Here is a 22,542-nt window from a genome sequence, read left to right as displayed (position 1 = left end):
ATTAATAATAATTGAATTGTAATCATATTATAATTTGACACCTACTGAAAAGTGAAATATATTTCATTTAGCATTTATATTCTTGGGATTTTTCAGAATATGGATGTATTAGAAAGAAAATAATATAATTATGGTGTACTTTCAAAAAGTTTACTCCATAACAAATTTCTACAGATCTACAACACTTGTTATGGTTTCTTTCACACTGATGTCAGCGTTCTATGATCAGAATGATTGACACCCATCCACAGCCCTGAAGACCTAAGTCTGAGGGGCATGTTTTAAAAATGCTTTTGCCATCACATTTTTTCTTTCAGTGTTGGGAATTTGCTAACTTTTGGTGTCTGTGGTTATTTATTGTTGAAAGTTTGGACAAACAATGAAACATATGAGTCTATATGATGGTGATCTCATCAGATAGCTAATGAACATTAGATAAACAAGAATAATAAAAGAATGATTTCTCCAGAAATGCATGATGGGAAAAGTAGACATTTTATTTTTAAAGATATTGGGTGCGGTTATGGTTTTTTTCCATCTTCATAACATATTTTTAATGACCTCCATGATCATCAAAAGTTATGTGTTCCATTAGTTCAAATTATAATATTCGTATAGGACTCAACTAATGAGTGACATATTTTACATAAGAACTAGGTACAGGCACAAAGCTCCCTTTCCCTTTTCTCAGCCACTGGGAAACTGTGTCTTCCACCGTTTGTCTAGATATGAGAGCTGTCAAACTATCAATTATTTTGATTATGTATGATTGCATCTCCCAAACTCTCACATAAAATGGTAGAAAGGTCCTCCTCTTCCCTGTATGCTGCTGCCCATCATCTTACGATGTTCCAGGATGCCCCTCTGATGACTGGCAACCCCTCCTCATTGTTATTCCAAGCCCCCTGCCCAGTTTTCTCTCTATCAGAGCTCCAATTCCATGGGAATCAAGTCTTGATGTACTCGTCTGGAGGAAGAAGAACCTACAGAGGGTTGGGGAGAGAAGGAAAGACAGAGAGAGAGAGAGAGAGAGCGAGAGAGAGCGAGAGAGAGCGAGAGGGAGAGAATGTCTCTTGAACAGCCCCTGGATAACTGAATAGTTTTTCTCATGGAGATAAGTTTCTGAGAGGAGTGCTACATGTTAGCCCTCATCTGAGTCAAACACAATCCATGTGTCAGACGCTGCTCAGGAACCTTCACAAAACTTGTCTCTTCTAATCCTCACATCACCCCCTGTGAGATTGGTATTGTGCCCATTTTACAGATGGGGAACTAAGGCCCAAAGACTGTAACTAGCTTATGATTTCATCATATTTCTAAACAACTGATTTATTAACTTGACTCTTCAGAAACTGGGGACCACTCATCCTGATGTGCCTAAATGAGTTTCTGAAATGGCAGTTCTGTCTTTGGAGCCCAGGAAGTTGCTAGAATTCCAAAGAACTTTATCACTAGCTCATACTATGATCTGAAATGTGGTAGTTTTTGTTTAGCAATCTGTAATTACAGAAATTCTTGTAGGAAATTCTGAAAAAAAGATAGATATCTAGAACATAGGTACAAACCTGAAAATAGTTTGACTAGAATTGACCAGAATTGTGCTGGAAAAATACTTAAAACATTGTGAGAGATGGAGAAAGCTTCATTTCTTTATTCATTAAGCATTTGTGAGCCAGCGTGAGGAGCAGAGGTGAAGGGAGGGGCCCCCATCCTGCTCTAAGGAGCTCAGAGTATCGTGCAGCCAACAGACGAGCAGCTATCAGTGCAGTCAGGATGACAAGGCTATAGATTAGATACCTGCACACAGCATGAGAAGATCCTGCTACGGGTTTTTTCTCTTTCCCATCGACATGTTATAGACTATGGGTGGACTGATTCCTGCCCTGAAGAAAAATCACTGTAACAATATTTTTCAGTTCTATCCTGTCCTGTATCCCCAGTTTTACTGTTCTCTTTACCTCCCTTTCTTCTTGATTTCAAAGATATCTTCTTTTGCAATGTACACATTGGTAACTTTGAATTACTTCTCGAACTCAGAACGTCACAGGTGAATTGTGAGTCTCATTACAAAGCTGAAAATTCACTTGTCGAATTGGTGCCTATGATGAGTTAAAATTTCTACTCAGGCTGAACGTTTGTATTTCCTAAGGCTTGCTGAATACCTTCAGAGGAAATGTGAAGCTCAACGACATAAGCTGAAAGTGGAAAAGCAATTGGTAAGTAAAATACCAAATATAAGAGGCCATCAGGAATTTTCTAATGCTTTCTCTGTTCACAAATATTCATGGATCCCCAAGTCAAAGACCATTCCACATAGATGATTAAGACTATTCTCCACTTTCCCCGGTTTTTAATAGCTAAAGAAGAATAATGGGAATAGGCTTCAGTTAGGGTCTGGGAAGCCTAGTCCCTTCCCTGGCTCCATCACTTGCTATGTGACCTTAGGCAGGACATGCCACCTCTCTGAACCTCAATTTCCTTTTCTATAAAAGCTGTAGATGGGCTTCAAGGTCCCTTTCAGTGCTGCAATTCTTCGATTCTATTTTATTAGAATTCTACACATTTTCAAAGAGGGATTACTGTATTTTATTTGAAATGAAAGTTAACCTTTACTCTTAAGTATAGTGTCAAAATTCTGGGGCTGAGCGAGCTTGGATACACCTCCTATTTGTATTGCTCTTATTTTGAACTGCTCAAAAGTTCTAATTCTCTTCCCCTACCTAATCTCATGCTCCAGGGGTTGCTAAACTTTTACAGAACTTGGATTTCCCAATTATAATTTAGCAGTTCAGAAAATGAATCTCGGTGTCTCACATGGTAGCGTAAAATATTGATTGCTTAGACTAAACAACACAAATGGTTTTATTTTCTTTACTCTTTAAATGTTTCACACTTAAACTAAGAAAATTCTACTGCTCAGTATTTAAAAAGAAACAAAACTCCCAAATACTGAGATTGATGATATAATTATTGTTTAAAGGATGGGGGTCAAGGTCAAATCATAAGATGTTTCCAAAATGCAAGAACGCTTTATAAATTATTTCATTCTAATAATAGGGTATTCGTCCATCTTCTGCTGAGCCAAATCACAACCAGAGACAAAAGCTAAGAAGTAATGGGGAAGAGCCTGGATTCCAGGAGCTGCAGTTCAGGAGAAATGAAAGGAAGGAGCAGGTTAAAAACTGTCTGCTTCCAGGGCTCCCGTTGTACTTCTCTCATTGTCTTTTGTACTGTAATGGGATGTTGCTTTTAGCACCTACGGTGCACCTGAGAGAGCCCGTTACACAAACACTTGTTGGACACAGTGGTGTGACGTGCCATGCTGGGGTTCAGGGGAGAGAGAGAGATGTATTTCACCTTCTCAGAGAATGCAGTGTCGATGAGTTCATAAGGCTTTTTACCTCAGATTGATAAAGTAACTGTCCATCCTGAACATTTTTGAAATTTGTATTAGTTCCCTAGGGCTGCCTTACAACAAACCCGGCAGTTTAAAACAACAGAAATTTATTGTTGCACAGTTCTGGAGGCTTGAAGTCCAAAGTCAAGGTGTCAGCAGGGCCACGCTCCCTCTGAAACCTGGAGGGGAATCCTTCTTTGCCTTTTGCTAGCTTCCGGTGGTTGGTCCATGATGTTCAGATGCTCTGGTTTGCAGAGCCACAACTCCAGTCTCTGCCACCGGACATGGCATCCTCCTGGTGTGGCCGTCTTCTTAACAGGACACCTGCCATATGCATTAGGGACCCACTCTGCCCCAGTGTGACCACATCTTAGCTTAACTACTCACATCTGCAATGACACTGTCTCCAAATAAGATCACATTCTGAGGTCCTGGGGCTTAAGACTCCAATGTATCTTTTGAGATGGGGGGGACAAAATTCAACTTATAACAGGATTATATATAAAGTAATTGTATGTCAGTAATGCATTTGGGGTTATATATAAAAATGAGATTATCCCAAGAGGCCGTATCCTCACTGGGGAGAAATACCACAGCCAAAGTGTAAGGCAGATTATCATTTTCGGGAGCAACAGCTCTTCCCTTACTATATATCACACATTTCTAAATTCATAGGCTGTCCTGGGGACTTCCCTGGCGGTCCAGTGGTTAAGAATGTGTGCTTCCACTGCATGGGAACTACGATCCCGCATGCTGCGAGGTGCGGCCAAAAACACAAAATAAAATAATAAAATCATAGGCTGTCTAGAGATTATTCTGTCAGGTTGTTCACAAACATTTAACATTTCGGGATTGGGATTGCTTTCCAGGAATACTGGAAGCAGCTAGAAGAAATACGCCAACAGTACCACAACGACATGAAAGAAATTAGAAAGAAGATGGAGTGTGAACTGGAGGTAAATAAATTCATTCTTCTAAAGGAAGCGTTGCTCTGTTGGTTCAGAGCTAACTCATCTGAGCAGGTATTAAAAGTAATGCTCTTCTCATCGAAAAGATAAACTTCATCATGCAAACTTTAAGTAGGAAAGCTGTCAGATTTAATGGAAGCCTCACTTTATTATGGTTTACTTGAGGCTACACCAAGTGATGGGGCTGCCAGTCTCAGTTAAGAGTGGCTGTTATTAAAAGTATGCTTGATCATCTTCCCCATGAATCAGTCAATAAGTATTGACTGAGCAGTACTTTACTTGGGAACTGGATTAGATGCAGGAAGTAAGTTCATGCCCGTTGGGTAGGAAAAGAGACGAGCATTTACTGAGTTCAGCTATACTGGAATAGTCTCACATGCAGGGGTAAGATTTGAAAGTCCATATAAGGCAACATTTGAGTGCAGTGGAGATGATTTTTGAAAAAATCCCTTGAAGGCGCCACCCTGGAAACTCATTCTTCCAATTCTCAGATCATTGCTTTTTCAGTAGAGCTCCAGATGAGATAGCTGGCCCGTGTCTGGAGACCACAATGCATGAAATACATCCCCATGTTTAATTAGAAACACCCTCAGCGCCCGGGAATGTCCCTCCTATGATGGGCTGGTGGGCACCGAGAGCAGCCGAGGGCACAGCCGGCCTCTCCTCTCACACGCACTTGAACTACACACTCATTGTGTAGAACCTGCCCACACTACTGAAATTGATCTTTCCCTCTCACCCTGCCCCACCCCTGAGGGCATACAGACGAACTAATATAGGTGAAATGAACATATGGTACCATTCAATTGTATGCACTGGGCTCTGAACTAGAGCTTTCACATACATATCTCCTTTACTTATAGCAGAAGTTAAATAACTCACCCAAAGTCACTTAGATATTACAAGGCAGACTAAATAAATATCTGATTCTAAAACCTCTACTCTTTCTAAATAGTTAAATAAATAGTTGGAAAGATATGAAGCAATGATCCAATAAGGCTGAATCTGGTTAAGCCCTGTGAGTGCACGGGAGTGAAGATGAGTGGTACAAGCAGGTGGAGGATTTTTCTGGAAGAAGAGAGATGGGGCCAAAACTGGGTCTGAGAAGAAGAGTAGAATTTGGAGAGGCAGAGCTAAGGAAGAGGGCATCTGAAGGAACCACGCAAAGCTTCATGGCAAATGCCATGGGCGGGGGCAGGCTGGATGTGCTTCTCCCCAGAGCAGAGGTCTGGTTAATGGTGGGGAGCCTCGTGCCATCATCAGCCCCGTTTTTAAGACAGGTCTGCGATGGGAAGCCTGCGTCCAGGGAATATGGACGGCAGACTTTTCTAGAGAGCCAAGGAGAGAAGCACTTGGGGGATACCAAAGGGAGCCGTAGAGAAAAGAAGCCATAAGAGAGCTCTCTTCAGCCATGTCCTCATTAGATCCCATTCAGGTCTAGCGGGGGACATTCAGAAAGTGGCCTTCAGAACTGACGCAGAGCCAATCTTGTTGACTGTGTATAATTTATGTTGAAGGAAGACTCAAAAATAAGCCATAAAACATATTTGGTGAAGAAGAGTGACCTGCTCATCCACCAAGAGGCACCTGAGGAAGAAGCACCTGTGCAGGTGATGGTGGTTGTTAGACGATGCTGTGTTTCCCAGGGAGTTCGCTCCAGCCCGCTGTTCCTGCCCCTCCCTGAGCAGTAGAGTCATGTGGGAAAGTTTTAAAAAACGGAAACAGGGACTTCCCTGGCAGTCCAGTGGTTAAGACTCCGTGTTTCCACTGCAGGGGGCACGGGTCTGATCCCTGATGGGGGAACAAAGATCCTGCGAGCTGCGCGCCGCGGCCCAAAACAAAACAAAACAACAACGAAAAACCAAAGTCAAACACCTGGGCTCCAAATGGCCTGGGGTGGGGCCAGGTGTCCCGTTTTCAAGAGCTAACTGGTGAGCTGGCGCAGCCAAGTTTGAGAACTGCCTGCGGAACGTCCTCTGGTGGCGTTTTGAGCCCAAGCCTCAGACGCCTCGGTCTGTGAATCCGACGGTTAATTTCTCTTCTGTTTCAAACTTACCTTTTTGGCATGAATAGGGAACCGGGCAGAGCTGAATTATCAAATGGTTCTCAAAAGACTCTTCTTTTCCTTCTGGGAGGTCTTTCCCCTTCATCCTCAAGGTGCCCCGAGGGCTTGACTGAGGGTAGGTCAGAGGAACCCATGCTGAGGAAGGCTGAACAGCCTCCCTGAGTGTTTTGCTTTGTGAAAACCTGGAGACCTTCACAGGAGGCGGTGCCGAGAGCTCTAAAGTGGACTGAGGTTGAATTTTCCACCCAGTGGGGTGGATGGGGCTTAGGGGTCTAATGTAGTTGTATTTTAAGGGAAATAAAGCAATATGACACTTCTCATGCAATTGAGACAGCCAGACTACACAATCAAATCAGACAACCAACCTCACAGATATAAGACACAAAAGTCACGTCCTGTTTCAGAGTGTGTAAGATTGCGAGGCAGGAAAACACGCTTCCCAGGGTTGCAGGGCAAACGACTGATAAAAATTCAAACTGACAGATGCAGTGTGTGAAGTACGTAGACGAGGCAGTAATTAATTCTAAGGGGGAGGTGATAGGGACCTAATGTGAAATGGTGGAGAGAAAAGAGCATTTATACACACACACACACACACACACACACACACACACACACATACACACACACGGAGACTCATAAGTTTCTGGTTCGGAAGGAATAGTACATTTTACCAAGATGGGGAAGAGTGGGGAGCAAGCTTCTTGGGGAAGGGCACTCGAGAACCACTTTGGATGTGCTGAGTCAGGAAGATCTGAGAGATCACATCCCTGCTTCGCTTCGGAGCCTTTGCCCTGCTTTTCCCTCCACGTGGAACACGCTTTCCCCAGACCTTCACAAGCCAAGGTCCAGCACCGTTCCAGGGCTTAAATCAAATGCCATGTAGGCTTTTCCTGAATTACCCTCATCTGCTCTTCATTCCCTATGCTACTACCCTATTTTATTCTCTTGATAACATTTAACACCTTCCGAAATTATGTCATTACTTTAACTCATTTATTACCTATCTTACTCCAGTAAAACGTGAGTTCCGTGTCAGCAGGGACCTTCTGGTCACGTTCTGCACCAACCCATTGTGTAGGACAGTATCTGGCCCGTAGTGCGTGCTCGGTATGAAATTGTGGAATGAATATTAAAGTGAATATGGTACCAAACAGGCAGCCGAATATGTGAGTCTGAAGCTCAGAGGCGAGGAGAGATCAAACCCGAAGAGACACGTTTAAGAGTCATTGCATAAAGATGGCATTTAAATTCACGGGAGTTACTGAGACCCCTGTGTATTAAGGAAGAGAGGGGCAGAGGGCCCAGGACTGAACCCCGAGAAAGCTCAGGATCTAAAGTTCACCCCTTGACCATTCCTTTGAAACGCTTGTCAGTACTTTTACAGTCTCCTCCTCCTCCTTCAAATTGCCCATCAATTTTTAGAGCCCCGTCCTTCCTTTATACTGTCATGAGCTGTGCACTTTTTTGTTTTCCTGATTAAGATCATAAGCCTCTTAACGGAAGGATCTTATAGTCAAAATTATGTTCTTGAATTAGATTAGGTTGTATTGGACTGTGATAAACATTGTCACATTATAGCGTTTTACCTACCCACGGCAATGCCAGTGTTAAACGTATTATTATTCCACGTTCATGGACACCGTGCCCAAGTTGTTAGTGGACTGTTGTTAACTTTCCTTTGCAAAAGGTATGTTTTCATTCTCAAATCAATCATCAGATTCATTCAAGAAATCAAATAACGTAAACAGACCCTGCTGTGAATTCAGGGGTGTTGTGAAAAGGTAATTGTTTGATCAATATTATAATGCTAGATTTTAATTTTTCTCTAAATTTTCAGGATATTGAAAGAGACTTGAAACAAATTGGACTTCAGAACACAAAGGAAAGTAAAATTCCGGAACAAAAACATAAAGCTAAGGTAATAAACATTTTGTCTTAAAGTTTCATTTTAAAAATCTGGCTGGGGATCTGCACCTTGCAATCTGGGTTGCCTCTAGGATTTCGCTCCCTACTATTTTATGGAATTGCCTTATTTTGTGATGTTAGACTAATGGTTTTAAGTATCTGTAATGTCAAATTGGGAGTTGTAATTTTAAGGTTTTTATTGGAACGCGAAACAGATTTATTTTCTTGCTTTCTTCTAGAGAGGGATAAAGTTTGAAATTAATTTAGACAAATGTATTTCTGATGGAGACACCCTCCAAGAGGAAGAGGTATGCCATTAAGTAAAATTCTATTAGTAGGGATGAGAAAATGAGTGTCTTAATAGCATGTTTCATGAACTTTTCCTATAGAGGGTAGGGAGCATTTTCTAAAATCTTCCTAGAAGGATGTCTGGTGTTCGGACAAGTCTTCCAAAATATTTTGTATCCTTCCATTCTTTTTAAACTTGAGATTATTCCTATAGATGGATTATTCCATTTTAATTTATTGTTCTATTATAAAGGAGCTATTTTTCTCATAATAGTAACTTTTAAATTATAGCCAGATTAAAATAGAAGACAATATATAGTCAACAACTAATACACTCACCTAAAAAATATGTAAATGAGCAGTTATCCTGAAACCATGCACATTTATTTTAGGTCTCGATTGGTATTGATAACTTTGTACTGGTCTTTGGGTAAATCTCAATTATGCACTTGGGCTTGAATTGAAACAGCAATAAATGCATGAATACAGTAAACTCAAACCTCATTTTATTACTTGATTTCAACATCTTTTTAAATCCCATTTTTTACCAGAGCTGCTAACAAATATCAGAATTAACTGATTTGTGTTTCTGTTTCACCTTCTCCAAGTTTGCCTTTTAAATTACCAAAAGTTAAGTATGAATATGTGTATACCTATATATATATATATATATATATATATATATAAGTTATATACTCAGTTTCTTCCTTTCATGTTTTTTTATTGGCTTAAAACTTTTTTTAATGTTATTTCTTTCAGATTTATGTGTGTGCATGTGCTGAAGGATTCTTTTTTTTTTTTTAAATAGACTTCATGTTTTAGGGTAGTTTTAGGTTCATGGCAAAATTTAGCAGAAGGTACAGAGATTTCCCATGGAGCTCCTGCCCTTATCCCCTGGCGCATGTAGCCTTCCCTACCATCAAAATCCCTCACCAGAGTGGAACATTCGTTACAATTGATGAACCTACACTGACACATCATAATCACCCAAAGTACATGGGTTACCTTAGGGTTCACTCATTCTCTGGGTTTTGACAAATGTGTAACATGTATCCATCATTATAGAATCATACAGAGTATTTTCATGGCCCTAAAAAATCCTCTGTGCTCCGCCTATCTTTGAGATTTTTATTAGCCTTTTGCTACAAAGACTTCAGTAGAGTGGTGGTAGTTAGCGCTCACTTGTAACCACTAGGCCCTCTAAGTGTCCCGGAGCTATGAGTACCCGAGGAAGCGGCTCTGGAGACCTGGGTCTGGGTTGGAACCTGAGGGCTGGTCCATCCACGGTGCTTCTGTGAAGTGAGGCACCGAAGTTGGCCTGCTAGAAAAACGAATGGACTCCAAACAGTTTTATATACCAGTTTGTTCATCCTTTGTTATTCTCTGCTTTGATAATGCTTGAAATAGAGCGATCATTTTCATTTTAATTATGGAATGTTAGAAGCAGTTTCAGGGACCTGACTGGGAATGTTAAAGCTTAAAGCAGGGCGTAGATGAGCTAACCTTGAAAGTTCCTTAGAATGGAACTGCAGGAGAATAAGATTGAAGGCGGAAAATCTGCATCAGGTTAGCTGCCACTTGATCAGTGCTTATCACTGTTGACAGGGAGAAGAAACGAACACATTCCTGCTTCTGTCGTGTTCCAACACAGTTCTAGTTTTAAAGCCCTACCGATTCATGTAATAAACATACATTGAATACTTACTGCATACCTTGGTAAATGTTGTTACTGGGAACATGAAATAATTTTCAAACTTTTTTCCCCCCAAATATGGCTTATTTCTCATGAAACACCATGAAATTGCTTTAGGCAATGGATATACTGAATGAAACTTTGACCTCTGAGGACGACGTTAAGTTTAAAGGGTATAAATGTATAAAGGAGCATGAAGATTGTACAGACAAAGCATTTGAAAAACTCTGTTGCCGGGAAGCAGGTATGTGTCCCTTCAAAGCTGCAGGTGAGAGGAACCGTTTTACGGGCAGTCATCCCGAATTCTCTACTCCTCACTCGCATCCCGTGATTTGACTGTCCCCTGCCCCCCACCTCACCCTGAACTGGACGGAGACCTGGCCCCTCTGACTCTGCCCACCCCAGGGGTCACACCCCCTGAGACCCGCCCTCCTCTCTGCCCCACAGCGTCTCCTGGGGCTGTTTCACCTGCCCCCTCAGCTTCCGCTTCTCCCGGTCCACACTCACCTATCTTTCTCAGGATCTGCTGGATGGCTCCATAGACAAGTCCCACTAGCATCTCAGACTCGGCGTGTGTACAATCCAGCTTCTGAGCCCTATCTTCCCAGGGAGTCTTTATTTCCGGTGATGCCCTCACCAGGCCGACAGCCCTGCTGTCATGCCTGGTGGTTTCTACTCTGAGATGTCCCTGAGTCTTCTCCTCTTTCATTCCCTCTGCCCTGTCCTGTCTCAGCGGTGCGTGTGGTGGGAAACACACGAGCTTTGGAGACCGTACGGAGTTCGAATCCCACGTGGTGCTGCCACTTTCTGATTGTGTGCCCTTTCACAAGCTACTTCAGATCTCTGAATCTCAGTTTCTTCTTAAGAGTGAGGAGAATAGTACTCGCCACACAGGCTTACTGTGAGGACTAAAGTGAAAATTGATATATTAGGTGCTTAATTTAATATCTGCTCTTCCCTTAATTTTCCCTTTCCCTTCCCTCACCGAATTGCTTTAGTCTCCTATGCATCCTCCCTTTCTCTAGTATTTCCCCTTCATTCTCTATGTAATTGCTACAGTCATCTTGTCATATTATTATCCTACTCAAATTTTGTTTTGATAATGCCTGTAGGATACAGTCTGTTGCACATAGTATCACATTTAACACTGCGTGGCGTGATCCTGTGGTGACCCCCCCTTTCCTGCCCCATCACCCCCTCTCTCTTTCCACAGATGACGGGATCCACAAAGCCTGCTGGAGCCCCATCTTCCCTTGCAGCTATGTGAGCAATCACACACCCTGGCTTGTCTCCATTTCCTCTTCCTGGAATCATACACTTTGCCTCATTTCTACCTGGAAAAATCTTTATTCAATTCAGCAGGCATCTTGTGGAGAATCTCCCTTCTGCCAGACTGTGCTAGGTGGGAGGGACCTCAGAGATGAATGAAACCTGGGTCTGCCCTCAGAATCACAGAATTGTCATGAGCCAAAGAAAGGAAGCACAAAACATGCTTTCTGAGCCCCAGTACTAATCATTGCTCGAGTGCCAGCTGGTTGGAGAGTCGGGGGGTACCTCTCCTACACAGCTTGGCATTCCAGGGAGCTTGGGCTTTATCCTGTGTGATGGCTTTCAGTCAAAGGGAATTAAATGTTATTCGTGATGGAGAAAGATCACGCTGGCTGCCGTGTGAAGGATGCGTGGAGGGGCAGGCCTGAGGGCAGGAGACTGGTCCAGGTGGGAAATGACAGGTGCACAGGGCAGGGCAGTGCAGGGACAATAGACACCAGGTGTGAACTGCTGAGTGTGGGGACTGAGGAAGAGAAGAGGGTCCCAGTCTTCTAATTCAGATGGACAAGGCTATCACCAGCCAAACAGGTGCATACGTCACGCAGAGGGAGGTCAGTAGAGATAACGTAATGGTTTAAATTTGTAAAATATTGAGTTTAGGTCTTTCTGAGCATCAGCTGGAGGTTTTTAGAAGGTGATAGCTGAGTAAGACCAAAGCTCTGGGGCAAATCAGGGCTTCCTTAGCATATGCACAGTATTTCAACCTTGATGGTGGTGGAAAACACCTAGGCACTGGGGCTGGAGTGAGAAGGAAATGGAGCTTAGGACAGGCGCTTGTATTGTTTAAACAAGTTTTGGGAGAATCAGAAGAGAGTGAAGCCAAAGAAGGAGAGAAGGTTCTGGAAGGAGCCTCAGGGCTTGGCAGTATCAACTGGAAGAGAAAGACCAAGTGAGGCAGGTTGAGTAACAGCCCACAGGGTCTGGTTATCAAGGGCCCTGAGTGGCCTCAGTGTGAGCAATTCCAGCGAAAAGAATCAAATCAAAGGTTCTTCTTTGCGTGAGTTCCTCTGGGAAGAGAAGAGAGTGAATTATAAGTCTCAAAAGACATGGCTGCTTTTTTTTAGATTTTTTTAAAAAAACACTTCATTAATTTGATGCTGAAAACGGTCTCTTAAACTGGGCTCCCGTAATTACTATTCAGGCTGAACAATTTCCCGTATGTTTATTGACATCTGTATTTCTCTTGTGAATTATGTGCTCACATCCTTTATCCATTTTTCTACTGAAAATGGCATGTTTGTTTTTTTCTTTATAAGGCTCATTTAAATTGAACCTTTGCCTGACATACGTATTGCAAATAGTTTCCCCAGTTGGTCTTTAGATCTCATTTATAGTAACAACAGCAGATATGTGTGAGAGTGTGTGTGTGTGTGAGTGTGTGTGTGTGTGTGTGTACATATAACTTGGGAATTAACTTTACAAGAATCATGCAGAGCATATGAAGGAAACTATAAAATCTTACTGAGGTATTTAAAGATTATTTGAATAAATGTAGAGAAATAACACTGTTCTGTATTGGAAATATTCATTCCAAATAAATATATGGATTTTTGGCAATTTCAATCAAAAGCACAATAGGATTTTTTTCTGGTGTGAGGAGATCTTGGAGATTCTTAACTAGCCACAAAATTTAGAAAAGAAGAGCACTGAGGGGCACTTGCCCTTCCAAATATCAAACTGTATTATATAAATTATAGTCGTTAAAACAATGTGATACTAGCACCAGAATAAAAAAAGTAATGAAAAAAGAGAAAGTTTAGAAACAAACTCTAGTATGTATCATAATTTAGCATATGCTAAAAGTCATATCATAAGTCAATGGGAAAAGAAAGAATTACTCAAATAAATGCTCTAGGACCAACTGGTTAACGGTTTGTGGGAAATTGTGAAATCAGACGCTATATAATGATACAACAAAATAAATTCCAAAATAAAATCAAAGAGTGAAAAAATGTAAAAAAATGAAGTTATATGTCAGAAAATAAAGTGAAAGAAAATATAGGTATTTTTTTTTGGCTAGAGAAGAGTTAGCTATTCAAAATACATAGGAAAAAAAATCACAGAATAAATTAGTAATAGATTCAGCTTTAACAGTGAAAGCCTTTGGTAAAGAAAATATTATAAAAGTAGCCCCTAGCATTGTCATTTTCAGTAGTTTACCTAGGGAAGATCATCATAAATGTCAAAAAAATTAAATACAAATGAGTTCATTAAAGTGTTGTCTATAATAGTCAAAAATTCTAGCAATCTAAAAATCCAGCAAAAAAGAATTAGTTAGGTTATAATATATCCATGAAACAGAATACCATGTTTTCTTTAAAATGGTGGTGTAGAACAATATTTAATAATACAGGTATGGTATGTTGCTAATTGAAAAGAACAAGTTATAAAAGGGTGTGTAACATTTGGCCCCTTTTTTGTTTCAAAACGAAGCAGAAACTATATGCGAGAAGGAAATTTTGAAATTTTAGGTCTCTGGAGAGTGGGATTGTGGTAATTTTTGTTTCCTTCTTCTACTTATCTGATCTCCAGAGTTCTTATAATGAAACATACTAATAAAGAAAATGATAACACAAGTTATTTTTTAAATTAAGGTAATGGAACAGTTGCATTTCTGTGGAACCTGACTAAAGTTCACATAAATGCCTCAAGAATTTGTCCATCCATGCCGTTAATATTTCTTCAGCGTTAAATACATTGGCTAGTCAGTCAAATGTTAATAATAAAAGTGAAACAATTTTAAACCTGTTTATAATTTCAGTCTTGTAAGTTATGATCTATCTATGTCTTAGTCTATTCAGGCCACTGTAACAAAATACCATAAACTGGGAGACTTATAAACAACATTTATTTTGCACAGTTATGGAGGCTGGAAAGTCCAAGACCATGATGCTGGCAGATTCAGGGTCTGGTGAGGGCCCAATTCCATCTTTTTGCTGTGTCCTCACTTAGCGGAAAAGATGAGGGAGCTCTCTGAGGTCTGTTTCATAGGAGCATTAATCCTATTCGTGAGGCTCCACCCTCATGACCTAATCACCTCTCCACAGCCCCTCGTCCTAATACCATCACACTGGGCATTAAGTTTCAGCATATGAATTTGAGGGGGCACACAAACATTCGGTCCATAGCAATCTGTATTAGATTGAGGGTCTTGATTTCTCTGCTTTTGAAGTTACCAGCTGATGGACTCCAGGTTTCCTAAGAACTATTTCTTGCAGTTAGTCACACTTTGACTGCTTTGAGATCAACGAGTTATTTCCTTATACCCAGGGTTGTTCATTCCAGATGCTGCCGCTGCAGAGGACAGGAGACAGTGGGATGCTGGGTCTCCTCAGACTCTGCTGCAAATGATGGCCACGGCCGACATCACCTCCACCTGCTCCACTGTGCCTGAGGGTGAAGCTGACATCAGTGGCACAAATTGTCAGCAAGAGGAGAGCGAGGCCCCAAAGGCAGCTGTGTTCACCCCAAATGCTTGTGCTCACCCTGACTTGACAGTTCTCAGTTTTCAGTACAATCCCGATAGATTTGTATTAAATGCCTTTCAAAGATTTTGTTTTGGTTTCTACCCTACCTCTGCAGAGACTTGCCTACTAATTATCCTAGACAATTGGCCACTGTAGCTATGAGAATGTAAAGGAAGAAAGATCCAGGTTCCCATCTTCCTCCCAAGGAGGGACAGGTGGCTTCATTTGCCTTCCTGTGCTAGGCTAATAACTCCCTTGCAGTTTCTTAGAGGGTCGTTTTTTCCTCAGTAACATCAGAACTGAAATATTAGCTGTCCCACAAGATTTAGAGAGTCAGTGCAAAGATACATATTAGCTTGCTTTGCAAACCAAAGTGCTATTTCCATGTTAGCAGTGTTTAGGATATGATGATATTTTCAACCTAAATTCTTCCATTTTCATTTGGGCTTCTGGCATAGTCTTTCCTTAGCAGAGAGTCCCAGCAATATCTGGATGTGATCTTACAGGTGGTGGAGATTTTTATTGCTTATTTCCTATGTTCTTCTTGATAACATGGGGCTGGGGGAGAGCTAAAATTTATACCCATCTTATAAGTTGAAGTCTGTAAGTATATCACTGAGATTAGTAATTAAAAGTGTGTGAATTGACCCATATTTATACTATTGCAGAATATATTGCATATCATCAAATTTACAAGAAAGGGCTTGCAAACATAATACAATTTAATCCATCCTAAGCCAATGAGACAGTGAGAGGGGAAACCTAATTTAAAATAAATAGAAATGTCAACACACCAAAACAGCCAGTTTACAGGGCAAAAAATGACTCTCCTGCCCAACAGTACATGATAATATTGTCACTAAACTTTTCTGTATCTCAGCTTCCTTGCTAATAAAATGAGGGGTAGGATTAGGTGACCTCCAAGGATCTCACATTCTGTGATTTTATAAAAACTCAAATGAAGAAGCATTTTTAGTTTCAATAATCCAGGCTCCTTTTCAGACGGCCGAGTGATCGTGATTGAAGGCATTCCAGAAAACAGGAAACGGTGGCGGCTTGAAACGCCGGGAACTTTAATGAGTGTTTTGACAGCAGCACATCTAACAAGTAGCTCATTTTCTGCCAACGATGGAGAATTTGGTATGTAGTTTACTTTTAAGAACATAGTCCCCTGTGGAATTTTGTCAGAGGTGTAAATGCAGAATGGGGATAAAAATAGCCTGGAGAGAGAATTGGGAGGGTGTCTAAGCCTTTTCAGAAGCTGATTTGCTTTGTCCAAGCCTGTTCCAAACGCCATTAACAAAAGACTTGAACTTCTGAGAAAAGTAGGATCATTTTCTCTAATGTGATGGGTTGACAAGTGATGAAAAGCTAGGTAGGAAGGACCAGTGGCTTTGTAGGTGATGAGCTAGTGCTTAGTGCTACCTCACAGAGCCCGTTTATTCTGACAGCTCTTCAGCAGACTCAAATTACCATCCTGGGGGCCGTAAAATACATCTTAATATAGTTTTTTTCGGCTTTGGGTTTTTCTTGCCTCCAATGTTTAGCAAGATTATGCTGCTGTTGACTTTAAGGGAAACCAACCGTTACTTTCTAAAGTTGGAGGGAATTCCTATCACAGTGGGGATTTGGTCCTCCACTGGGTGTGCAGGTGTAAACTGCTACGAGCAAAGCCATTTGGGGCAGGCAGGTATCAAACAGAGAACACCTGCGCAGGGGCGAGGTTTCAGGTCTGGGGTTGCTGAGATGCGAGGCTGAGGCGGAGCGGAGGCCTGGTTAGAAACCTGACAGTGATGGAGGCGGATGTGTGCTTACAAAGTTAAAGAACAGCACTGAGAATAATGCAAGAGTCGTACCCGCCTGTTTCTGAAGAGTGAGTCTGCCCGTTTGTGAAGCTCAAGAGAAGGGGAATATTTGTGAAAGGTGAGTCTGAAAGAATGGACAGCATTTTATTGAGGAACGAATATTTCAGGTGGGGAGAACTTGCAGATCCACAGGCCTGAGAGACTGAGAAAGACGGTATGGGCTTCCCTGGTGGTGCAGTGGTTGAGAGTCCGCCTGCCGATGCAGGGGACACAGGTTCGTGCCCCGGTCCGGGAAGATCCCACATGCCGCGGAGCGGCTGGGTCAGTGAGCCATGGCCGCTGAGCCTGCGCGTCTGGAAGGTCTGCGTACCCAAAAAAAAAAAAAAAAGAAAGAAAGACGGTATGACTAAAATCTAGGCGCCGGAGAAGGGACCAGAGTCCCTGAGTAGATGAAGTCCTTCGGTGTTATTACTTATCTCAGCTGCCACACTTAAAACTCAAGGCGGGGGTGGCAGTGCAGTGGGGAGGGAGAGAGGAAATGCCTCCCTGCCTTCAAGGCTCTCTTTCAAGTACCTTCAAACCACAGACGGCAGTGTGATTGCATGTCTGCCCCCTCCCCTTCTATCCTGGGATAGAAACATCATCTGTAAGGATGGGGCTGGGGGCCGGTGGGGAAGAAGTTTTGGGCTGGCCTGGCTTGGCCTGGAGGCCAAGGGCTGGGGCCACAGACCAGGTAGGAGGGGGGCGCCCATCTTTTAGGACACTGCGATGGTGACATACTGGTGACTATGATGTGTCTTCTTGGGTTTGTTCCTGTGCTTCTTGGAGAGAGTCATAGAAAACTTCATTTGATCTTGCATACCAAATTAATTAATTCATGAACTGACTGCATTTTCAAATGGATGGCTTTACATTAGGCATATATGAGTAATTTAATCTAACAAGTGGGATTAAACATAGGAATTTGCCTCTAAGGGTAGCATTCAAAGCAAAATGTAGGTATTTTCTTTTGTAACCTGCTAAAGGTGCAGGCATGCCCTCCCACCCGAGCTGTGTTTTCTCTGCTCTTTCAGCCTCTCACTCTGTTGTTGGCCTCACCCCATCTTTCCTATCCCTGTAGCAAGCTTGACTTCCTGTCTCTGGTCATCTCTTCTTTCTTTACCTCTCCCTCTGCACCCCTGCCAGATACTCCTAAAAATCCTTTTAAATCCTGCAAAAGATTCTCCCATACCCTCAGGATAAAATCCAGACTCTGCAGACTCTAAGTGCCTTCAAGATCGGATGGCCTCTCCCAGCACCAGGGCTGCTAGCACTTCTCCATCAGCAAATATTTCTCCCTCAGTTTAGAAAGGTGAGTCTTTCTAAAGACTCCTCCCTTTGCCAAAGTAATTCCTCCTGTAAGATTTCACTCTGATGCAACCTCCCGGCCATTCCTGATGTTTTACCAGCAGATACCCTTCCCTCCCTGCTTTTCGCTATATTGCCGAACAGGGCTTTACAAAGGTGTCTGGAATATAGGAGATTCTTAATCAGTTAATAATTGGAATGAATGAGTGGAAGAGCCTGTAACTTGATTGACATGCTTCCCTTTAATCCAAAAAATTCTAATAAGCTTTCTGTAAATCCTCAAGTTTGTCTACGGTCTCTCTGTCTTTTCTCTGTTAGTTGCCTCTGACAATTTCACATGAATTCAGTCTCATACTCAAATTCGTTCACACTCAAATATTGGTTAAAGGCATGAAAGACATTTCCTTATTATGTTTATCATTTAAATTCAGGCCATAAAAAGATGCAGTAGCAATTTTATTTGAAATTTTAGAGATTGCTATTAAAAACCTGGATCTCAATTAAACTACTGCCTGTGTACCACTGACAAGGAACCACTGGTTTTTTGTTTGTTTTTATAAATTTATTTATTTATTTTTGGCTGCATTGGGTCTTCGTTGCTGCACGCGGGCTTTCTCTAGTTGTGGCGAGCAGGGGCTACTCTTTGTTGTGTTGTGCGGGCTTCTCATTGCGGTGGCTTCTTTTTGCGGTGGCTTCTCTTGTTGTGGAGTATGGGCTGTAGGTGGGCAGGCTTCATCAGTAGTTGTGGCTCGCGGGCTCAGTAGTTGTGGCTCATGGGCTCTAGAGCTCAGGCTCAGTAGTTGGGGTGCACAGGCCCAGCTGCTCCGTGGTATGTGGGACCCTCCAGGACCAGGGCTCGAACCCATGTCCCCTGCATTGGCAGGCAGATTCTTAACCACTGCAACACCAGAGAAGCCCAGAACCACTGTTTTTGTGTTTCTGTTTTATTTTTGTTTTTGTTTTTTTTGGGATTGAAACACCTCCCTGCCATGGAAGCCCGAGTCTTAACACTGGACCATCAGGAAGTCCCCCAGGAACCACTGTTTTAAATGCCTGAGAAAACATCAGGGCACGTCTCCTTTGCATTCCTCTAAGTTTGGTTTCCCTGCTTAATATCCCACAAGACACTGTAATTCTCTGATCATAAAAGTAAAGTTCACTTTAGTTTCCTATTTAATATCTTTCTTCCTCACTAGACTATAAGCTTCTGAGAGCTTTGTCTTGATCACCACCCCACTTGGCCTCTCCATCCCTAGCGCCTGGTATATTGCCCAGAACTTAGTAAGTCACCATGCCTTTGTTTTTGTTTTTTGTTTTGCGGTACGCGGGCCTCTCACTGTTGTGGCCTCGCCCGTTGCGGAGCACAGGCTCCGGACGCGCAGGCCCAGCGGCCATGGCTCACGGGCCCAGCCGCTCTGCGGCATGTGGGATCCTCCCGGACCGAGGCACGAACCCGTGTCCCCTGCATCGGCAGGCAGACTCTCAACCACTGCGCCACCAGGGAAGCCCCACCATGTCTTTGTGAATGAAAATACAGCCATAGCACGTTTTTACTATCACTTTATGTAAAGGCATGGGATTGCCAATATTTGTATTGCTATCAAGTTGGATAAGGAAATTACAATGCTAATTATTCTTACAGCTCTATGGAGTCTTTGTAAAGACTTTCTGCATGTGTAGATTTTAATAACTTTGATTACAGGTGTAATAGACACAATTTATAAAGGCATTTAAGGATTCGTTGTCGTACATTTAAGCATGATTCATATATCGTTTGTCAGTCTTTAGCTTAAATATCCAACTCCTTGAAGATAAATTCCTTTGATGTTTCTAGTTCTAAATTCCATTTGAAAATGAGGGTTTGGACTTTTCCTCAGTGGTTAAGAATGGTTAAGAATAGTGTTAAGAATCTGGCGCAGTGGTTAAGAATCTGCCTGCCAATGCAGGGGACACGGGTTTGAGCCCTGGTCCGGGAAGATCCCACATGCCGTGGAGCAACTAAGCCCGTGTGCCACAACTACTGAGCCTGTGCTCTAGAACTCGCGAGCCACAACTAGTGAGCCTGTGCACCACAACTACTGAGCCCGCATGCCACAACTACTGAAGCCTGTCCACCTAGAGCCCATGCTCCGCAACAAGAGAAGCCACTGTAATGAGAAGCCCGTGCACCGCAATGAAGAGTAGCCCCAGCTCTCTGCCACTAGAGAAAGCCCACGCACAGCAACGAAGACCCAATGCAAAAAAAATAAATAAATAAAATTAATTAATTAAAAATAAATAAATAAAAATGAGGGTTTATCAAGTACATGTTTAATTTGTGCTAATTTTAAAAAGTTTGAAATAGCAAGGCTTTACAAAATCCTTTTAAATGAATCTAACTAGTAAGAGTGACACTCTTTCAAAGAGAAGTATTTTTTTACATGTGCATAATTAATTCAGGTCAGTAATTTTGTTTATAGTTTAACCACTCCAAGGGAATCCTTGGTGGGAAGGTAACCTCTATTTTTCTAGTGTAAGTTTTCAGGCCACACAGTTGCCTTGGTAACATCATAGTTGCACATCCTGATAACAGCTGATTTACATTTCTGTAGTTAGCCTTTCATTCTTTCTTCTATCCTGTTAAACAAAAATAAGAGCCTCCTAAAACTGTCTTCCTAAGACAGGAAAATAAAAACTGTCAGATTCCCACACCAGGAGGAATACTCTGGCTTGCTTTTAATTAGCCAGACTACCTCATAGATGAGATATATCAATCTGTTTCATTTGTTTAATGCGCTTTAGGAAGTAACATGGGCTATGATTTGGGATGAAATATGTTGATTTAAATAGCTAAATGTAAGTGTGGTGAGATTTCTACTTGTGTGTACATGAGCAGTCATGTAACAGTTTACCGAAAAAAAATTTTAAAAGCCACACTTTGCTCTTAATTCCGCCTTTGGAGGAAAGTTCCTATTTTTAATCCCACTTGCTAACAGAGGGTAGGGATTTTTTTTTTTCCTGGAGACTAAAGTGAAATACTCTTTAGACACCTAGGAACCAGATGGTTGTACAGTTTGTGTGGGAAAGGTATGTTATGATAGATTACAAACATGAGCACAGTCCTTCACTCTTCCCTGTATCCATGCCCTTTGCAGTATGACTTTGCAGCTCCTCTGTCATTAAATGTTTTTCTTCCCCTCTTCCCTTGAGTCTTGACTGGCCTTGTGATTTGCTTAGGCCAGTAGAATGCACCGGAAGTGATGGTGTGGCAAATCTGAGTATTTAAGGAGCTTCTGCTCTTTCTTTTGGAATCCTGTCCATCTCTCAACTAGCTCCAGTTGCCCTGCTGGAAAATGAGGGACCGTGTGGAGCAGAGAGACAAGCCATCCCAAGTGAAGCCATGCTAGACCAGCCAACCTCCAGGTGGCCAGGCAAGTGACTGCAGATGCCATGAGGGGCCCAGCTGAGACTGGAAGAGCCGACCAGCTGAACCCAGCCCAAATCGCCCAACTGCAGAATTGTGACCTATATAAATGGTTACTGTTTTAAGCCACTAAGTTATGTGGTAGTTTATTATTCTGGAAAAGCTAACTATTGTAGACATACTTAGCAAAATTCCTAAAGTGGTAGTTGAAAGTAGGCTAGCTCTACATAATTTTAAAGCCCACTTAAGAAACCAGCATTTTAAATTCTCTGTGAATTCTTTTAGTTCTTTTGTGGATTCTTTTAAGAAAATCTGTCTCAACAATGTTCTTGATTGCACCCAGGTTTTTGTAGGGAAAAAAACAGACATCATTGACAGGCATATGAAAAGATGCTCAACATCATTAATCATCAGTAACTTTAAATCAAAACCACAAAGAGGGGCTTCCCTGGTGGCACAGTGGTTAAGAATCCGCCTGCCAATGCAGGGGACACGGGTTCGAGCCCTGCACCTGGAAGATCCCACACGCCACGGAGCAGCTTGAGCCCGCGTGCCGCAACTAATGAAGCCCACGTGCCTGGAGCCCATGCTCCACAACAAGAGAAGCCACTGCAATGAGAAGTCCGAGCACTACAACGAAGAGTAGCCCCCACTGCCACAACTAAAGAAAGCCCGCGTGCCCGCGTGCAGCAATGAAGACCCGACACAGCCAAAAATAATAAATAAAAATTTTAAAAAAACAAAACAAAAACCACAAAGACCTATCATCTCACACTCATTCGATGGCCACCATAAAAAAAAAAAAAACACCAGAAAATAACAAGTATGTGGAATAATTGGAACCCTTATGCACCATTGGTAGAATTGTAAAA

The 22,542-nt window shown here is 42.1% G+C and overlaps 1 protein-coding gene across 14 annotated transcripts in view; it reads left to right on the top strand.

The window, feature by feature from the left end:
- LOC114887950 (serine/threonine-protein kinase Nek5-like) overlaps positions 1-22,542 on the top strand; it is a 62,864-nt gene that overhangs the window by 31,330 nt on the left and 8,992 nt on the right. Inside the window, exons 13-23 of one of the 14 annotated variants that reach the window (XR_003791659.1) lie at positions 2,150-2,216; positions 3,058-3,174; positions 4,267-4,353; positions 5,883-5,975; positions 8,271-8,351; positions 8,578-8,646; positions 10,437-10,563; positions 14,919-15,071; positions 16,118-16,255; positions 17,088-18,271; positions 21,579-21,677. Coding sequence is in view for 11 of the 14 variants with exons in the window: in XM_029209738.1 (XP_029065571.1) it covers positions 2,150-2,216; positions 3,058-3,174; positions 4,267-4,353; positions 5,883-5,975; positions 8,271-8,351; positions 8,578-8,646; positions 10,437-10,563; positions 14,919-15,071; positions 16,118-16,255; positions 21,579-21,677 (1,031 nt within the window). In the remaining 3 variants the exon portion in view is untranslated. Of the gene's footprint in view, positions 1-2,149; positions 2,217-3,057; positions 3,175-4,266; positions 4,354-5,882; positions 5,976-8,270; positions 8,352-8,577; positions 8,647-10,436; positions 10,564-11,532; positions 13,737-14,918; positions 16,256-17,087; positions 18,272-21,578; positions 21,679-22,542 lie in introns of those variants that run through there. The other 13 variants (XM_029209738.1, XM_029209739.1, XR_003791661.1 and 10 more) reach the window with 13 other exon arrangements.

The sequence above is a fragment of the Monodon monoceros genome, unplaced genomic scaffold, assembly GCF_005190385.1.
Source record: "Monodon monoceros isolate NGI ecotype Baffin Bay Population unplaced genomic scaffold, NGI_Narwhal_1 Super_Scaffold_8, whole genome shotgun sequence".
NCBI lineage: Eukaryota > Metazoa > Chordata > Mammalia > Artiodactyla > Monodontidae > Monodon > Monodon monoceros.
Note: the sequence above shows the minus strand (reverse complement) of the source record. Positions and strands in the feature narration are given on the sequence as shown.